At 34.2% G+C, this 17,531-nt stretch overlaps 1 protein-coding gene across 4 annotated transcripts in view; it reads left to right on the top strand.

Moving 5' to 3' along the window:
* The window catches only part of VMP1 (vacuole membrane protein 1), a 127,140-nt gene that overhangs the window by 87,217 nt on the left and 22,392 nt on the right, over nt 1-17,531 (top strand). For all 4 annotated transcript variants that reach the window (XM_010861612.1, XM_010861609.1, XM_010861611.1 and 1 more), the window contains 2 exons: nt 7,230-7,310; nt 11,146-11,262. In XM_010861612.1, the coding sequence (XP_010859914.1) occupies nt 7,230-7,310; nt 11,146-11,262 (198 nt within the window). The remainder of the gene's footprint in view (nt 1-7,229; nt 7,311-11,145; nt 11,263-17,531) is intronic.

The raw sequence follows: 17,531 nt of genomic DNA, 5'->3' as shown, positions 1-17,531 counted from the left end.
TTTGCCTATGTTCTCCTCTAGGAGTTTTATAGTTTCTGGTCTTACGTTGAGATCTTTAATCCATTTTGAGTTTATTTTTGTGTGTGGTGTTAGAAAGTGTTCTAGTTTCATTCTTTTACAAGTGGTTGACCAGATTTCCCAGCACCACTTGTTATGCTAATTTTTTTTAAAGGGTTTTTCCATCTATGTTCATCAGGGATATTGGCCTATAATTTTCTATATTTGTAGTGTCCTTATCTGGTTTTGATTTGGGGGTAATGCTGGTCTCTTAAAATGGAGTTGGAAGTGATTCCTCCTTTTCAGTTTTTTAGAAGCATCTGAGAAGATTGGTGTTAATTCTTCATTAAATATTTGATAGAATTCACCGGTGAAACCGTCTGGTGCTGGACTTTACTTTGTTGGGAGGTTTTTGATCACTAATTCAACCTCCTCGGGCTTCCCTGGTGGCTCAGAGGTTAAAGCGTCTGCCTGCAATGCGGGAGACTGGATTCAATCTATTAGTATGTTTGCATTTTCTATTTCCTCATGATTCAGTGTTGGTCAGTTGTAGGTTTCTAGAAATTTATCCATTTCTCTAGATCGTTCAGTTTTTCAGCATGTCATTGTTCATAGTAGTCTCATGACTCATAAGTAGTCTCTTAGTGTTTATCAGTTGTTGTGTCTCCTCTTTCATTTTTTCTTTTATTTCTATAAGTCCTCTCTTTTTTTTCTTGGTGAATCTAGTGAAAATTTTGTCTAATTTATTATCTTTTCAAAAAATCTTGTAGTTGTATTGAGTTTTCTATTGTTTTCCTAGTGTATTTTATTGACTTCCACTGTGACTTTATTTCCTCCCTTCTAACTTTGGACTTAGTTCTATGGGCTCTCATTCCTTCAGGTGTAAAGTTAGGTGTTTGAGATCTTATTTCTTAATGTATTCATTTATCACTCTGAATTTTTATCTTGGAATTGCTTTTGCTGCATCCCATAAATTTTGTGTTTCCAATTTTTTGTGTCAAGACAATGTTTTTATTTCACTTTTAAGTACCTTGACCCATTGATTGTTCAGTAGCATGTGGTTAAATCTTCACATATTTGTGAATTTTCCAATTTTCTTCTTGAAATTGATTCTTCGTTTCATACCATTGAGGCCAGACGAGAATACTAATATGATTTCAGTCTTCTTAAATTTATTAATACTTATCTTATGTTCTAATATGTGATCTATCCTGGATAATGTTCCATGTGTGGTGAAGAAGAATGTATATTCTGCTGCTTTGGAATGGACTGTTTTGTAAATATGTCCATTAAGTCCAGCTCGTCTTACATGTCATTTAATTCCAATGTTTCCTTATTGATTTTCAGTTTGAATGCTCTATCCATTGGTGAAAGTGGAGTATTAGAGTCACCTTCTATTATTGTATTGGTGTCTATTTCTCCATTTAGGTATATAAATACTGCTTTTTTACTTTGGTATCTCTTAGTTCACTATAGCTTTGTGGGTCTCATGGACACAAGCCCTGTTGACTTTCAAAGCTAGATGTTTGTGGGGCCCATCTATCAGTTGGAAGTCTTAAAACTTAGAGCATCAGATGTGGGTTTGTGGGGAGCCAGCCCTTTCACTTTACAGGAAGAAGATGGGAGTTGTGCGTTCCGTTCAGTGTGTTCATGGGAGGACATGAGTTCAAGAGCCTCCTATGTTGGTATCTTGAATGAGAACTGTCTAATCTCCTATTAAAACTTATAAATCTCCATAAATTATTTTTAGAATGAAGTTTCTTTGCATTTTTGAAATGTGTTTATGTGATATATTCTGTTGCATGATTATAGAATTTTACCCTAATTTCCAATTTAAATAGAAATTCTGGTTGTCATCTCTGGCTTAATTATGTAAAATCTATAAATTGGATATTGAAACTTTCATTTTTGAAAGTAGTTGAACCATTCTTTTCTGGTCACTTTTTTGGGGAAAATGTGTTGTATTTTATAATCCAGCATCCTATAGGTACTGAATTTAAAATTTATTAATTAAGTTTCCATTATTGCAGTCACTTTATTTTATCAAGTTAATTCCCCTACTTCTTCTTGTAATTCTAGAGTTTATTTCCTAACAATCTTCATATTGCTAGTTTGTGTGAGTCCATTATAATTCAAAAACAGAATAGGTGATATGTGACTCCTTTGAAATTATACTTCATTTAAAGGAGACTTACTCAAATATGTAATATTTAATAATATCACTTACATTAATAATATTGTTGAGGATGTCAGCACTAAAATGAAATGTTCACTTTGCATTTAATAAATTAATGATTCATATCTGTATGTGAAAGAGCTCAGAAAGAGTCTTGATAACAGGTAGGAAATTGCAGTTAACAAACATTTTATTCTGTTTTTAAGAGGAGAAAGATTTTAAAATTATGAGTTGTGTTTCATTCTAATTTCTGTGAAGATGATAATTAATTATACCCATTAATTATGTTGTTTACCACATGTAATATTATTTCATTGTAGAAAATACTTAATTACATGGTTATTAGTATCTTAACAAGTTAATATTTCAGAATGATTGTCCATGATGCTAAAACAACTTGCAATATTAAGTCATTATTACTGTCTTAACTCCATTTCTGGTTAGTACAGAATAATAACATGATACAATATATTTGAGTAGAACACAGAAATTAGCAAGTCATTTTTATATGCCAAAAGAACTTCGCAAATGCAGTTTATTTTAACACAAATTCCTCTTATAACGAGAAATTATTATTGAAGCAGTTGCTCTGTGAATTTTAATATGGACTGTGGAGCCAATTCAGTGTCACGCCCAAGAAGAGCATTAACTCAACAGAAATTTTAACATATATTAAAAAGCCATTGATTTATAAAACTGCTGACCAGTTACCTCACATCGATGGTGATAGATCAGCTCAAACTAACATAAGCTGTTAACCGAATACATATTTATCTCTAGTAACATTGCATTCATTTAACATGTTAGAGATTTTCTGTTGCTTTTAAGGAAATCTTAGAATTTAATGTGATCCCTTATCATGAGAGTGAAAAGGTTTACTGTTACCACTTGAAGATAAATATTATTGCAAATATTTACATCTAAGTGAACCTCTTCAAAAGTTAGTATTTTGCAATCTAATTATAATTGGCTATATAGTTTCTCTTATCTTCATCATAAATATTTCTTAGGAAAAAATACGAAACAAAAGTAGTACAGAAATATTCATACTGGAAAGCATTGTCTGCTTTTCTTTATGAATCCTTGAAATCTCAGTAGTTAAGTACTTATTGTAATTTCTCTTCATCTTATCTTCTGTAATCATTGGAAAAATGTTCCTTGTGTCTCTCGTTCTTACTTTCAGCAGCATGATAATCACTGTCAGTGGGAGTGGGAAGGATAATTTTATTTACTTGTATTTTGTTTATTTACTTCTAAAAAGTAGAAAGTGATCTATGAGTACTAACTGTGAATACATACTACTTATTTAGGTAGAGCTAGAGGATGAAACTCTGAGCTCTTGGGCACTAAAATTGTGAAATACATAAACGTTGTGAAATGTGAGTCCAGAGAAATGAAACTGTTAAAAGGAATTTGGTTTTAGTTGTACATATTTTTTTTTATGAAGAATGACAATTGAGGAAGTAATCAGATTGAACTTGCTACACTGTTCCCACAAACACAAGAAAAAAGACTAAAATGAAGTATTAATTTCCTTTGATATTTAACTTTAAGGTTGAAAACTTAACATATTGACTTGTTAAACTTTTCCTTTAAATGATTGTTGTTTATTATGGTACACATTTTTTCTTGGCTAGTTTATTTTATCTGATGGCCTAAACCGAATAGCAAATTTTTTTTGAAATTGTCCTTTAAACATTAGTGAAAGAAGGTTTTTTTTGCTGAATGTGTGTGTGTAAGTTGGGTTTATATTCTAATATTTTATCTACAGCACATTTCTCTCTCTTTAAAAGAGAACACAAATAGAAATATTTTAATGCATAGAAAATGTTACTTTTACATCATTAGAAAGCTAGCTGATTAAAGTATTGAAGTTGTTTAAAAATAAAAAATTTAAAACTGCAGAGCAGCAAAGAAAAACTTATAACTGCATTTAATGTGTAGAACATTTTAGACGATTTAAAAATGATGTTTTTAATAAATATGTTAACAAAGCCTTTAAAGCGATACCAGTAAGTTTTAAATATGACTTTAAAAGTGAAATAAGTTTAAAAGCAACAAAGTATAGTTATGTTTATGAGATCTAAACATGAGTTAATTTACCATTGTAAAATATTTCAGATTTGGTACAGATACTAGTATAATGCTTCTTTGAGTTTGTTTTCATTACTCTGGCAAGGAAAAACAAAATTCTGCCTCGAGCTGTATACTCCTGCTGTTGGTTTCTTGTAATGAAAGTAACTGTGCAGACTTATTAGTTTAAATAAATTTTTATGGCTTATTTAACATATAAATGTAATTTTAATTCTGAGAATATTGTGAAAGACGTGGAAAATAAATTAATAGGAACTGAAAGTAGCATGGTCATTCTCTGTGTATGTGTGCGTGCGTGTGTGTGTGTGTAACACATAATAAGATTTGTGAAATCTGTTTTCAGTAGATGACTTTCAGACTTTTTAAAAAGCAAAGCTCCCTATTAAAAAGGCACTTAACTTATTTTCTTTGTGAGACATGCTAGCTAAAAGTTAATTTGAAAAAGAAGAAAGAGAGTAAAGAGAGCTTTCTATTTCACTGATTTGGGTAGAGTGAGTCTTTTCCTTCAAATAAAGATTCTTGAAGTGCTCTTAAGGATAATTAATGATGAGCACCCAGGAATCCAAAAGAACAGGGAGTCTTTTCCGTTGTTTTTGTCTAATTTCGGATGAGTAAAGAGATTATGTCAAGGGATAAAATAGCTCCTTACTTTCAAGGTGTTTTTTAAAACATGATTTCTTGAACTTATGAAGGCTTACATATTTGTATTATTTTGTATGTTAGCTGATCTGCATAATGTTAAATATTTTCTCCTCTATGTAACCAACTAATATAATCATACCTGTTTTCTAATTTAAATGTATGTATGTGTGTCTCTATAGTAGAAAAATAACAAAAGTTTAAAATAACGGCACTGTCATAGTCACTTGCTTTAAATAAATGCAAGAATCTAAAGCCTTGAAATTAAGATAAAGGGAAACAGGACAGCAAACCTTTCAAATTCAATGCTTTGTTGATCTTGTCTACACCATTTTACGCAAAAAATGAATTTTTTGTAACTTTATATATTGAGGATTGCATAAATTCTGTGGTAGAAAAATGTTCCTATATTAATCTGACTTGGAAGATAGCTTTATAAAAACTTTTGTTGTTTTTAAAATAAATTTGTATACTTTTTGTTTTCTTTGTTTTACTTTTTCTTCACAGGTGAATACCATCTTTCACTAAAGTAGATTTGCTCTGAAGATATCAAGAGCTGTAAAGAAAGACATTTTCCTGAATTTATATTTTTAATACTTGGGCTATAGTAATTAAAATTTTATAACTAATTTATAATCTAATAGTATTGTTTGGTATATGTAAAACTCAAAACATTTCTATTAATTATGGCCAGTTTTTATTTAGTGCTTATATGAATTTCAAATTTAGATATTTGTGAATTATGTAAGTTATTGAAAACAAATGGAAGTATAATTTGTTTTTAATGTTAATAGGAAAACTGATTTCATTATATATCCCTAAACAGTTTTTAAATCAATAAAATCAGTGTTTCACATTTAATGCAATAAATGTTAATTTTAAGAAAAATTAAATCTTCAGTTAGAAAAATTTTTTTAAATACAAAGAACTCTTTGCTGTGGTAATTCAGTTGTTTAAAAATATTAAATCTGAAACAATTTATTTACTGAAATAGCCTAATCTGAAAAGAAAAATTCTGTCTTTGAAAATAAGTTGTAAAATTACAAAATTGTATTGTAGAATTTAATGATTTAACTTTGAGAGCCTGTATGTTTGATTACAAAGTATTTGTATTAACTGCTAATGTCTTTAAAAATATTGCTTTAATTGCTTTGACTTTCTCACCATCCTCAACAAGTAAGTAGGAGGAGGGTCTTCCCTTTTTTTGCGTGTGTAATTTCAGTATTCACTGTTGTGGTAATAGAACTGTTCAACATAATATTTTGGGTTAAAGTGGTTTTGGTGTATTTGTTTTTTTAAGTTGGAATCCACAAATGCTTTAAACCCTATTCCTGTTCTATGAAGGAACCTTCTATCGTTTATATTATGAATATTCTATACGATTATTGAGAAAAAAATAAATAGTTTCAGCATGCACATGCTAGAAGAAGAGTGTGGAATAAACTACCCAGCCAAATGTATATTTCAGTCTGGGAGATGACATGGTGAAATAAAAAGAGCACTGAGTTTAGAGTCTGAAGAATCTGCTCTACTTGCACCCCAGGATTACTGAAAGGCCTGAGCCTTTTCAGTAAAATGTTTGTGAAAACCATTTTTATTTCTAGCACAAACTTTGCAGTGTAGGACGTTATTTGTTTTGGGGGTAATGAATGCTAAGTTACTGCCACATAACTCTTTTTTCATCTCCTGGCTAGTAATCAGTAGAGGTGTCTTCATTTTCTGTCTTGGAAAATTCTTTGATTTCCTACCCTGCTATTAATCAGGGAGTAAGTCTTGTGAATTATTAAAGGAACGAGAAAGAGATAAGTAGTAAACTAGCATTTCCAAAAAAATGGGTTGGTTTATAACATTTTGTTCATCTCTAGATAATCCAAAGAGAACCAAAAAAATGCAGTAACAGTGTCTTGGCTTATTCTTGAAATGTATTATAAGTTTATATTTAAGGTTGTGTAGTTAATGTTTTACAAAGATTTTATTCACATGTTTTTCAGTGTAACCTGCTGTGATTTTTTTAATATCATCTTATTAAATGAATCACTGCTTTCAGATTATTAGACATTTAATATTATAAACTGTAAAGAGCCATCTTTCCTTCTTCTACTTTTCATTAATTTTTTTTTTTTAGTTAATTTTTATTGGAGTAAATTACACAGTTGTGTTAGGTTCTACGGCTCAGAAAAATGGATCAGCCATACATATGCATATCTACCCTTCTTTTGGAGGAACTGGGAGTTTGGGATTGACACGTATACACTATTGATACTGTGTATAAAATAGACAGCTGAGGGGATTATTAATGTTTTAATATCCTCCTTTTATATAGGATTTCGCCTCCCGGGCTAAACTGGCAGTTCAAAATCTAGTACAGAAGGTTGGATTTTTTGGAATTTTAGCCTGTGCTTCAGTAAGTAAATTGTATTTAAATGGTGGATTTATATTTTGATTCAATTTGTTTTTAAAGTGTATGAATTAAAAAAAAGTTATCACTTTTAATGAGTATGTAATTTTATTAATCATTCATCTTACTCATCAAATGAGCTGTTTTCTGTTGGTTAGGTTTCTATCTTATTTACTGACTTGTAAGCATTTCATCCTGCCATGATGACTTCACACCTAAATGGCTTGATTCAATAAGTAAAAAGAGACAAAATCCATCCTTCCCATAAAGAATATATAATGAAGTACATTTAAACAAATAACAATGACTTCATTCTTTTCAGAGTTATAGACAGGTACTCCTTTTCCAAAGCCTCAGGCATATAGTTATAAGGAAGAATTCATATAAAACCTCCTTAAGTGACTGTAATACCTAGCTTGGTAGTTGAAACATCTGTGGCAAGATTAAGGGCATCTGTGGCCACAGTGAACTAAGAAACTATTTGTGTCATACTATTTGTGTCTCACACAAGAAACTTAAAAATAAAAACAAAACTTAATGTCTCAAATTGCAAATTTGTGAAATTGACAATCCTTCTTGAGTTGATGTTTATCCTGGTCCTTTTCTAATATAATAGAAACAGTTATATTTGAAATGAAGCATTTTGATCTAAGTTTTCTTTGGTAGTTTGTACAAAATTCTTGATAGTTCAGTGGTAGATTTGGCCAGAATACTAGATGCACCTAGTTAATATGATAAAAGTTGCAACTGTAAGTAAAATTCAGAAGATTATTACCTGCTGGCACATAGTTTCTTTACCCATTATATATTAGAATATGAATATATCTGAGTAAACTCTCCCACCATAGCAAAGTACATACCCAAAAAGGGAAGACATTTGGTGCCAAAATTTACAGGAAATCAACCCTGAATATTCATTGGAAGGACTGTTGGTGAAGCTCCAATACTTTGGCCACCTGCTGCGAAGAGCCGAGTCACTGGCAAAGACCCTGATGCTGGGAAAGCTTGAAGGCAGAAGGAGAAGGGAGAGGCAGAGAACGAGATGGTTAGATAGCATCACTTACTCAGTGGACGTGAATTTGAGCAAACTCCAGGAGACAGTGGAGGAAACGCAAAGGAGCCTGGCACGCCACCTCTGTGGGGTCACAGAGAACCAGGCATGATACAACTGAAGAGCAGCAGCAAGCGATCAACATTCTAGAGACAGTCTAAAATGTACACGTGCCTCTAGTACTGTCTTTTAACCCTGGCAGTACTTGAAATTTTCATCATCTAACTTTTCTTTTTATTGGAGAAGCTCTTTATCATAATATTGACAAATATTTAGCAGTGTATAGGTATGTTGTAGTGTGATGCAGTGAGATGAGAACTGGTTTTGGAGCCAGGCTTACTTAGTTTCTTAAACCAGATTTTCCTCTTAGCTATGTAATTTCAGTCAGTTTACTCTCTTTGAGCCCTAGTCTTCTAATTTTGGGACTTCCCTGATAGCTCAGTTGGTAAAGAATCCACCTGTAATGCAGGAGACCTCAGTTTGATTCCTGGGTTGGGAAGATCCCCTAGAGAAGGGATAGGCTACCCACTCCAGTATTCTTGGGCTTCCCTTGTGGCTCAGCTGGTAAAGAATCCGCCTGCAATGCGGGAGACCTGGGCTTGATCCAAAGGGGGTCTTCCCCTGGGTTGGGAAGATCCCCTGGAGAAGGGAAAGGCTACCCACTCCAGTGTTCTGGCCTGGAGAATTCCGTGGGGTCGCAAAGAGTCAGACATGACTAAGCGACTTTCACATTTCTAAGTTTTAAAATAGAGCATCAAGACACTCATTACTGATATGAGGATTTAGTCAGTTCAGTCACTCAGTTGTGTCCAACTCTTTGCGACACCATGAGGATTTAAGATAATATATGTGAATTGTCACAGTGCCCATCCATTTTTTACTGTTATTCATCAGCTTTGAATCAACCCCTGAGTGCTTGGACAAAGAAGTGAAAGCTGTATTTTCTTTTCTCAAGGATCCTGAAATCTAGTGAGGGAGACGGTGCTAAGTGAAAGGTACTGTGGAAACCCAGCAGTATAGGATTAAGCTGAGAGGCCTAAACGGTGATAATGTCCTTAGTTTAGAAGCTAAGAGAATAGTGTGGGAGCCATGCTGTTTGGGTTGAAAGCCTGCTCTGCCGCCACTGATAATGAACAAATTGCTTGACCTGTCTGTCTCACTTTTCTTATCTATAAAATGGATGTCATATCATATAACATTGTTTTGGAAATTGAGTTGATGTAAAAATCCTAGAAAAGCACATAACAATTCAGTAAGAGTTAGCTTTCCTCATTCCTGGGGAAAATACAAGTATCTTTGATTTATTGAAGCAAAAAATATTTATTCTTTGGCATTCACCTATGCCTTTGTCTTCCCTGCTAAAATTCCACTTTCTATGCTAGCCAATCTTCTTTATTTTTGACTAGGAAGAGTCAATTTTTAACATAAATTAATAGATCTGACCCTCTAGGAAATTAATATATATATTAAAGTATTAAAAGTATATATACTTTATTTAAGGTGAGGTAAGTAAAGAGTAAGGTAAGGAGAAGTTTATTAATTAGTAATTTTTTTGTTAACATTTAAACTAAGATAAACAAAGCTAGCTGAGGGAAAATCTCAAAGCTACATAATAGTTCTTTTTATTCTAATCTTCCTTTCTGTGTATTAGGTTAACAGTTGAAAAAAAGTAAATAACATGCCTTTGTAAAAACAAACAGTGATTATTCTCTTCTGAGAGTATCCAACATACAACTTCTAATTTTTATCCACTCTGATTTGCATATCTTGTATACTTTAATTTCCATTTCAGTATGAGGTAGAGCCTGATAATAAAGGGAATCTATTAAAATTTTAAATCATAGAGTTGTGAGAGTCATATGAGGAAATAAAAGAAATGACGGTTGTAAGGATGTGGAAGTGATACAATTATTAAATGGTTGTAAGACATGAAATTACAGAAGGCATTTAAATTTGGATAAGAAAAATTATATTATTGAATTTGAGTATTATTAATAAAAGAATACTTGAATTCTGAGTTAGTTATGGCATTGTTTTTAAAAGAACATACGTGACAAATATCTTTTAAACAACTGGGCTTTTCTTTGGAAGTACAAACATGAAATTATATAAATTAATTAGCTTATAAATGGTTCCACCAAGAGACTCAAGGACAAGAGTACTTCTTTGGCAGAAGAATGGATGAAGTACTCAAAAACAGCTTGTGGTTTCTTTGCATTTTTGCATGAAATTGTCTTTTAGCATTCTTGAAATGTGGGAATATTCAGGAAAAGTATTTGTTGTGAATCACTTCTTTGTCTGGGACTGAGTATTCACAACATCTGTATCTGTGCTCTTGTGTTTCCACACTTGATTTTTTCCTAGAATAAATCACATGGCCCTGTGGCCTTGGACGGTCATAAAGTAAAATACAAATAATTAATTTTTTTATGTTGAAAAATGAAAGCACGTCCCACCTGTAAATTTATTTGTGAATTTACAAGAACGTTTTCTATAGAGTAAAGCACTTTCCAGATAATCTTATTTCAAGCCAAAGATTTTAGGACCCTAATAACTACTGAAATAATCTTGAGGCTTTTTCTTCATTTATACGTCACTGCTGTCAAATGGTCAAGTATCTACCGAATGGGATTAAATTCCAGACAGTCTAGCACTGATCAGGGAATCCATACCTCTTTGCAGTGGTAGACAAGGATTAATGCATAATTCCACACACCTATAGGTAGTAAAATTAAACTGTTTTTTGGATTATATATGGATGTTTCATTTTATTTTTTCTTTTTTGAATAGATTCCAAATCCTTTGTTTGATCTGGCTGGAATAACATGTGGACACTTTCTTGTACCTTTTTGGACTTTCTTTGGTGCAACCCTGATTGGAAAAGCAATAATTAAAATGCATATCCAGGTAATTATACCCTTTGACTCCCTGGTCAATGATGATGAACCCATTAAAAGGCACTGAAAACATATTCCCCTTGCTCTTTTCAAGACAAATTGTTAGGATTTTGAGTTCTGCTCCTTAGTGGATTGGTATTCAGACACAGAACATCACTGAAGATTACTGGGGGCAGTTTTCCCTTCTTCTGTTGGAAAATTATTCCTCCTTGTTTTATTTCTTTCCTTCTTTTGTCCCTTCCTTTCTCTCTATCGTTACTTCACTTTTGCCTTCTGAAACTTTTAATCCAAGACTTTTACCAAACAAAAACTGATCATGAGCTGAGGAAGTATTCTCTTTCATTAATTCTACTTTTCTTTCACATTCTATATATAACACTTCCTCTCAAGGCACCGATATCCTTTACAAAATACCAGCCAGGTGTTAGTGTGGAGAATGGAGAAGAAAGTGGGCCCTGAGGAGGCGAAGAGATGTGGGTTTTGGTTAGAGAAGTGAGAATCTGCTAGTCTCAAAGCCACTCTTAACATAATCTTTAGGATAAGGATGTGGGGGAGGTGTGGGGTTGGAGGCAGTGTGAGTGTGTGTGTGTACTAGAGCAGAGAAAAGAGACCAAGGACTTAAATGAGAGGAAATGAATATATGCTTCTAAGACTTTGATATGAGTTAATAGGAGTAGTATAAAAGGCAAATCCTACTGGAATAAAATAGAGTTAACATGCAAAAGATTGTCTTAATTAATGAGGCTTGCAAGGAAGCATTCACCAGAGGAAAGGCAAAAACAGTGAGTAATGTCTTCAACCCTGGTCTGATTCCATAATAATTGAAAGGACGTCTATCCCCCAAGTTTCTACTCACCACCTCTCTACCTCCAGTTCTTAGAAGAATAAAAAGGAAGACTTGAGGGACTTCGCTGGTGGTCCAATGGTTAAGAATCCGCCTGGCCATGCAGGGGGAGCAGGTTCAGTCCCCGGTCAGGGGCCAAGGGAGCCTACACACTGCAGCTAGAGAGTTTGTGCACCACGAAGAAGATCCCATGTGCCAAGCTAAGACCCGAGGCAGCCAGATAGATAAATAAGTTTGTTTTTTTTTTTTAAAGGAAAACTTTAGCTGCTTCTGCCTGCCCAGTTTCTAATATTAGATTTTGGTGTTTAGGATGAGTTTATTGAGCTTGTCTTCTAATCCTGCCATGATAATCACTTAAAATTTCAAGACTTTATTTTTTCTCCTTCAAGGAATATAGTTTCTCCTACTTATATTAAGTAAGTGTGTTGTTCAAGACGATGGGTTTTTAAATACTGGAATGCTAGTTATTTGGTAAAGATTTAAAACACTGTAATAGGATTTTTCTAATAATAAAATCATTTCACTTTTTGAAGTCCTTTGAGAGTGTTAATACTTAAGGAACAATAACAGATTCTTTTCATTCCCTTTATAATAGCAACTTCTCTAGGAATCCATAAACTTTATATATTCTGCTTTATGAATTATACTGACTTTCTATAAAATACAGTAAAATATATTATGCTAAAAGTACCCTATAGTTATAGAGTTTTTAACATTCTCAGTTTTTTTTCAAGTTATGATAATAATGCTTAATTTTTTAATTTAGTGCTTCACACTCTAAAGTACTTAATGTATGCCATCTGATTTAATTCTTATAATCCTGGGATAGAGAAATTACTACTCCCATTTTGTAATTATCAAACTTAGAGAAGGAAGTAGGTGCCTAAAAGAGTAAGTAACAGCTGGAATTTGAACCTGAGTCTTTCGGCTTCAACTTCATTGTTCTTTCCACTCTTTTGCATTGCCTTACTGTAATTTATTTATATGATCTCAAAAACTGAAATGTTTAAGGCCTGTTATTTGTCAGGATCTATGCCAAGCAGTTTGCATTGGTTATCTCAGAACAATCCTGTGATGTGGTTATTATCCACATTTCATAGATCGGAGGGCCTAGAATTCAAATCAAACTCTAAAGTCAAAGCTCATTCATTCCCCGTATCTGTGTGGAAGCAAAGAAAGAAGGCTAAAATCCATCTGTGTTTCTGAAAGGAAAAAAATCTGAGTTCCTTCACTAAACTGAGACCACGGGATATGTTTGTTGTGTTCCGTTGTATCAGAGAGACATACTTTCTAAAGGCATGTCACTTGATGTGCATCCAGATGTAGCTCAGGGCCACAAACATTTCTCATTCCTTGGGTAAGCAGTATTAGTGAGTAATATAAACATTACAAGTATTTCTAAAACAATAGGGCAGACACACTACACACAGACTTTTCTGTAATTTGATAGTAAACTCTTCTGGTCCTCTTCTCTTTTTTCCTCAGTTTAAACTAGACAACTTCCCTTGATATATGTTGTTACTTTTATTTATATCTTGCTATCTGTTAAACATCCCCTAAAAGAAATCAACCCACCTAATAATGTTAATTAAGGATTTCTCTTTCTACTGGACAAGTTCAATTCCTGTGCCTGTATACAGTCCCTTAGAAATATTTCTGTTCTCCTAAATGATGAAGAAAGGAAGAAGTCAACATGCTTATATAATATTTCATGTACCATATAATTTACTTACCATGTGTATTCTTTATTGCCTCTCAACTTTCTCCCTACCACCAAATGCACACATACTGAAATATAAGCTCCGTGAGGACAGTTTTTTGTTTCTTGGCTCTCCAAGGTATTCTAGTGCCTAGAATAGCATCTGGCATGTAGTTAGCACTCAGTAAATATTTAATATATGATTCAGCCTGTGATTCTTTCCAGAATCTGGAGGAATCTTCTTTTGTAGATGTATAGTTTCTTCTTTGTTCTGTTGGTGCCATTAGTTCCCTACACTCATATCTTTTTTTTTCCCTACTCTACCCTTATTTTCTTTGTACACATGGTTGATTGGGCTCTTTGGGGATCTGTGCCTTTTTTTTATTATTTGGTAGAATCCCCATTCAGATGATTCTGAGACATATGTTCTTAAATGTTCTGAGACATATGTTCTTAAGTGTCTTGCCCAGCACAGTGAATTTTCAAACTGTTACATATAAAAAGAAAGTCTTGTTTTGTTTTTAAGAGATGAAATTGTGCAGTTATCCTGGCATTGGCTTATTTTGAATGTTAGGAAATGATGGTAGGGAAAACACGTGGTATAGTCACTGAGAGGCAAATCATTAGCTCTGTTTTTTAGTAAAAGATCTATAGCTCTGAGTAACTGGCTTTTAGTATGGATACTTAGAAGAGTCCTATATATTAATGCTTTTCTCATAAATGATCTATACTAATTGTCTTATTAGCTTCATAATCTTCATACACCATTCGTGTAGGATTGTTTATAAATCATCATCCATCTTGTAACTGTTTGATATCTATATGTGCTTACTTTTTTCATAAGATAAGAAATATCTTTTTCACATTAATAGATACCTAAGTGAAGTGAAAGTTGCTCAGTTGTGTGCGACTCTTTGTGACCCTTGGACTATATAGTCCGGAATTCTCCAGGCCAGAATACTGGAGTGGGTAGCTCTTCCCTTCTCTAGGGGATCTTCCTAACCCAGGGATCAAACCCAGGTCTCCTACATTGCAGGAGGATTCTTTACCAATTGAGCCACCAGAGAAACCCAATAGATACCAGTAGATACCTACTGCTACTGCTAAGTCACTTCAGTCGTGTCTAACTCTGTGCAACCCCATAGGCGGCAGCCCACCAGGCTCCCGCGTCCCTGGATTCTCCAGGCAGGAACACTGGAGTGGGTTGCCATTTCCTTCTCCAATGCGTGAAAGTGAAAAGTGGAAGCGAAGTAGCTCAGTCATGTCTGACTTTTCTCGACCCTATGGACTGCAGCCTACCAGGCTCCCCTGCCCATGGGATTCTCTAGGCAAGAGTACTGGAGTGGGGTGCCATTGCCTTCTCCGATAGATACCTAAACAAATACCAAAAAGGACTATGAACTTATTTTTCTAGCCTTATTTCTTTCTCACATGTCCAACTGTGCAACTGTCAGTGTCTTTGTTAACCCTAGGACATTGATTAAGAAAATATCATTGCCTGATTAATCTTCTACTGAAATAACAAGCTTTAGTCTGAATTAACCACTTTGGTGAGATGCGCAGTGGATGGCTAACACGATGTTATTTAATTTCACTTCCCTCCCATTTAGTCGTATAGGCTATAGTTATTATTTAATGCACAGTAACAAAGCACTGGAGAGTTTGTTTTTAGGAATTAAAAGAATTTAGAATTACTCATATTTATTCAGAGAATTGGACTTTCCAGGTGATTCAGTGGTAGAGGACCCACCTGCCAATGCAGGAGATGTGGGTTTGATCTCTGGCTCAGGGAGATCCCCTGGAGAAGGAAATGGCAACCTACTCTAGTAGTCCTACCTGGGATATCCCATGGACAGAGCAGCCTGGCCGGCTACAGTTCATGGGGTAGCAAAAGAGTCAGACATCACTTAGTGACTAAACCTCAACAACAATTCAGAGAATTATTATCAGTCCTTTAAAGCTAAATTTTAATATCATTTTCAGAATCTCAAATTAGTTGTACTTATGTGACCTTTTCTTTCTTTCTGTGAACTTCTGTAATACACTGTTTTTACTGCTGAGGCCTTTACAGTTTATCCTTATACGTATTATTTTTTGTACTTAATCGTCTTTATACTATACATCGGAAAACTCGTAAATTTCTTCAGCATATTAAAGAAGTATTCTTCCCATCTTTGTGTTCCATAAAAGTCTTATTAATGCTTACATTATCCATAGTAAGTACTTTTTGTAATATATGCTGAGTTGAAAATACTTGCTACCTGTAAGCCTAAAGGCATCTTTCTTTATGAGTTAAGTAAGGAATCAGTATCTTAATTAATGAAGAATACCTTAGTAACACCAAACAGAAAATTCCCCAGATCTGATAAAGATTCCCCAAAACTTGTTGATATCTTTGCTTGTACCCTCAGCCTGAAAATCCAAGCTTATTCAGGATCTGAGAATGAAACTTTCAGTGATACTTTTTTAAAAACAATTGGCATATAATTGCTTTACAGTGTTTTGTTAGTTTCTGGTGTACAGCAGTGAGAATCAGCCTTAAGAATACAGGTATCCCCTCCCTCTTGAGCCTCCTTCCCACCCACCTCCCTGCCCCACTCCTCTAGGTCGTCACAGAGCGTAGAGCCGAGCTCGCTGTGCTGTGCAGCAGCCTCCCCCTAGCTATCTGTGTTACACGCGGTAGTGTGTACACGTCAGTGCTACTCTCCCAGTTCATCCCACCCGCTCCTGTCTCTTCTCTACATCTGTCTCTATTACCGCGCTGCAGATATGTTCATCAGTACCATTTTTCTGGATACCATAGATGTGCATTAACATACTGTATTTGTTGGCTGAGTAATAATCCATCGTACATATGTACCACATCCTCTTTATCCATTCATCTGTTGATGGACATTTAGGTTGATTCCGTGTCCTGGCTGTTGTAAATAGTGCTGCAGTGAGCACTGGGCTACATGTGTCTCTTTGAATTATGGTTTTCTCAGTTTATATGCCCTGTAGTGGGATTACTGGGTCATTTGGTAGTTTTTAGTTTTTTAAGAAACCTCTATACTGTTCTCCATAGTGATTGTATTAATTTACATTTCCACCAACAGTGCAAGAGGGTTCCCTTTTCTCTACATCCTCTCCAGCATTTATTGTTTGTAGATTTTTTTTGACGGTGGCCATTGTGACAGGTGTGAAGTGATACCTCATTGTAGTTCGATTTGCATTTCTCTAATAGTGAGCTGTGTTGAGCATCTTTTCAGGTATTTGTTGGTCATCTGTATGTCTTCTTTGGAGAAATGTTTGTTTAGGTCTCCCGCCCATTTTTTTATTGGGTTGTTTGTGGTTTTGATATTGAGCTACATGAGCTTGTATATTTTGGAGATTAATCCTTTTGTCAGTTGCTTCCTTTGCAAATATTTTCTCCCATTCTGAGAGCTGTCCTTTCGTCTTGTTTATGGTTTCCTTTGCTGTGCAAGAGCTTTTTAGGTTCAATTAGGTCCCATTTGTTTAATTTTGTTTTCATTACCATAGGAGGTCAAGAAGGATCTTGCTGCCATTTATGTCAGAGTGTTCTGCCTGTTTTCCTCTAAGAGTTTTAGTATCTGGCCTTACATTTAGCTCTTTAATCCACTTTTAGTTTTTTTTTTGAATGGTATTAGGGAGTGTTCTAATTTCATCCTTTTACCTGTAGCTGTCCAGTCTTCCCAGCACTGTTTATTGAAGAAGCTCTGTTGTCCATTGTATATTC

Source organism: Bison bison, unplaced genomic scaffold (genome assembly GCF_000754665.1).
Source record: "Bison bison bison isolate TAMUID 2011002044 unplaced genomic scaffold, Bison_UMD1.0 scf7180017864472, whole genome shotgun sequence".
Lineage (NCBI taxonomy): Eukaryota > Metazoa > Chordata > Mammalia > Artiodactyla > Bovidae > Bison > Bison bison.
Note: the sequence above shows the minus strand (reverse complement) of the source record. Positions and strands in the feature narration are given on the sequence as shown.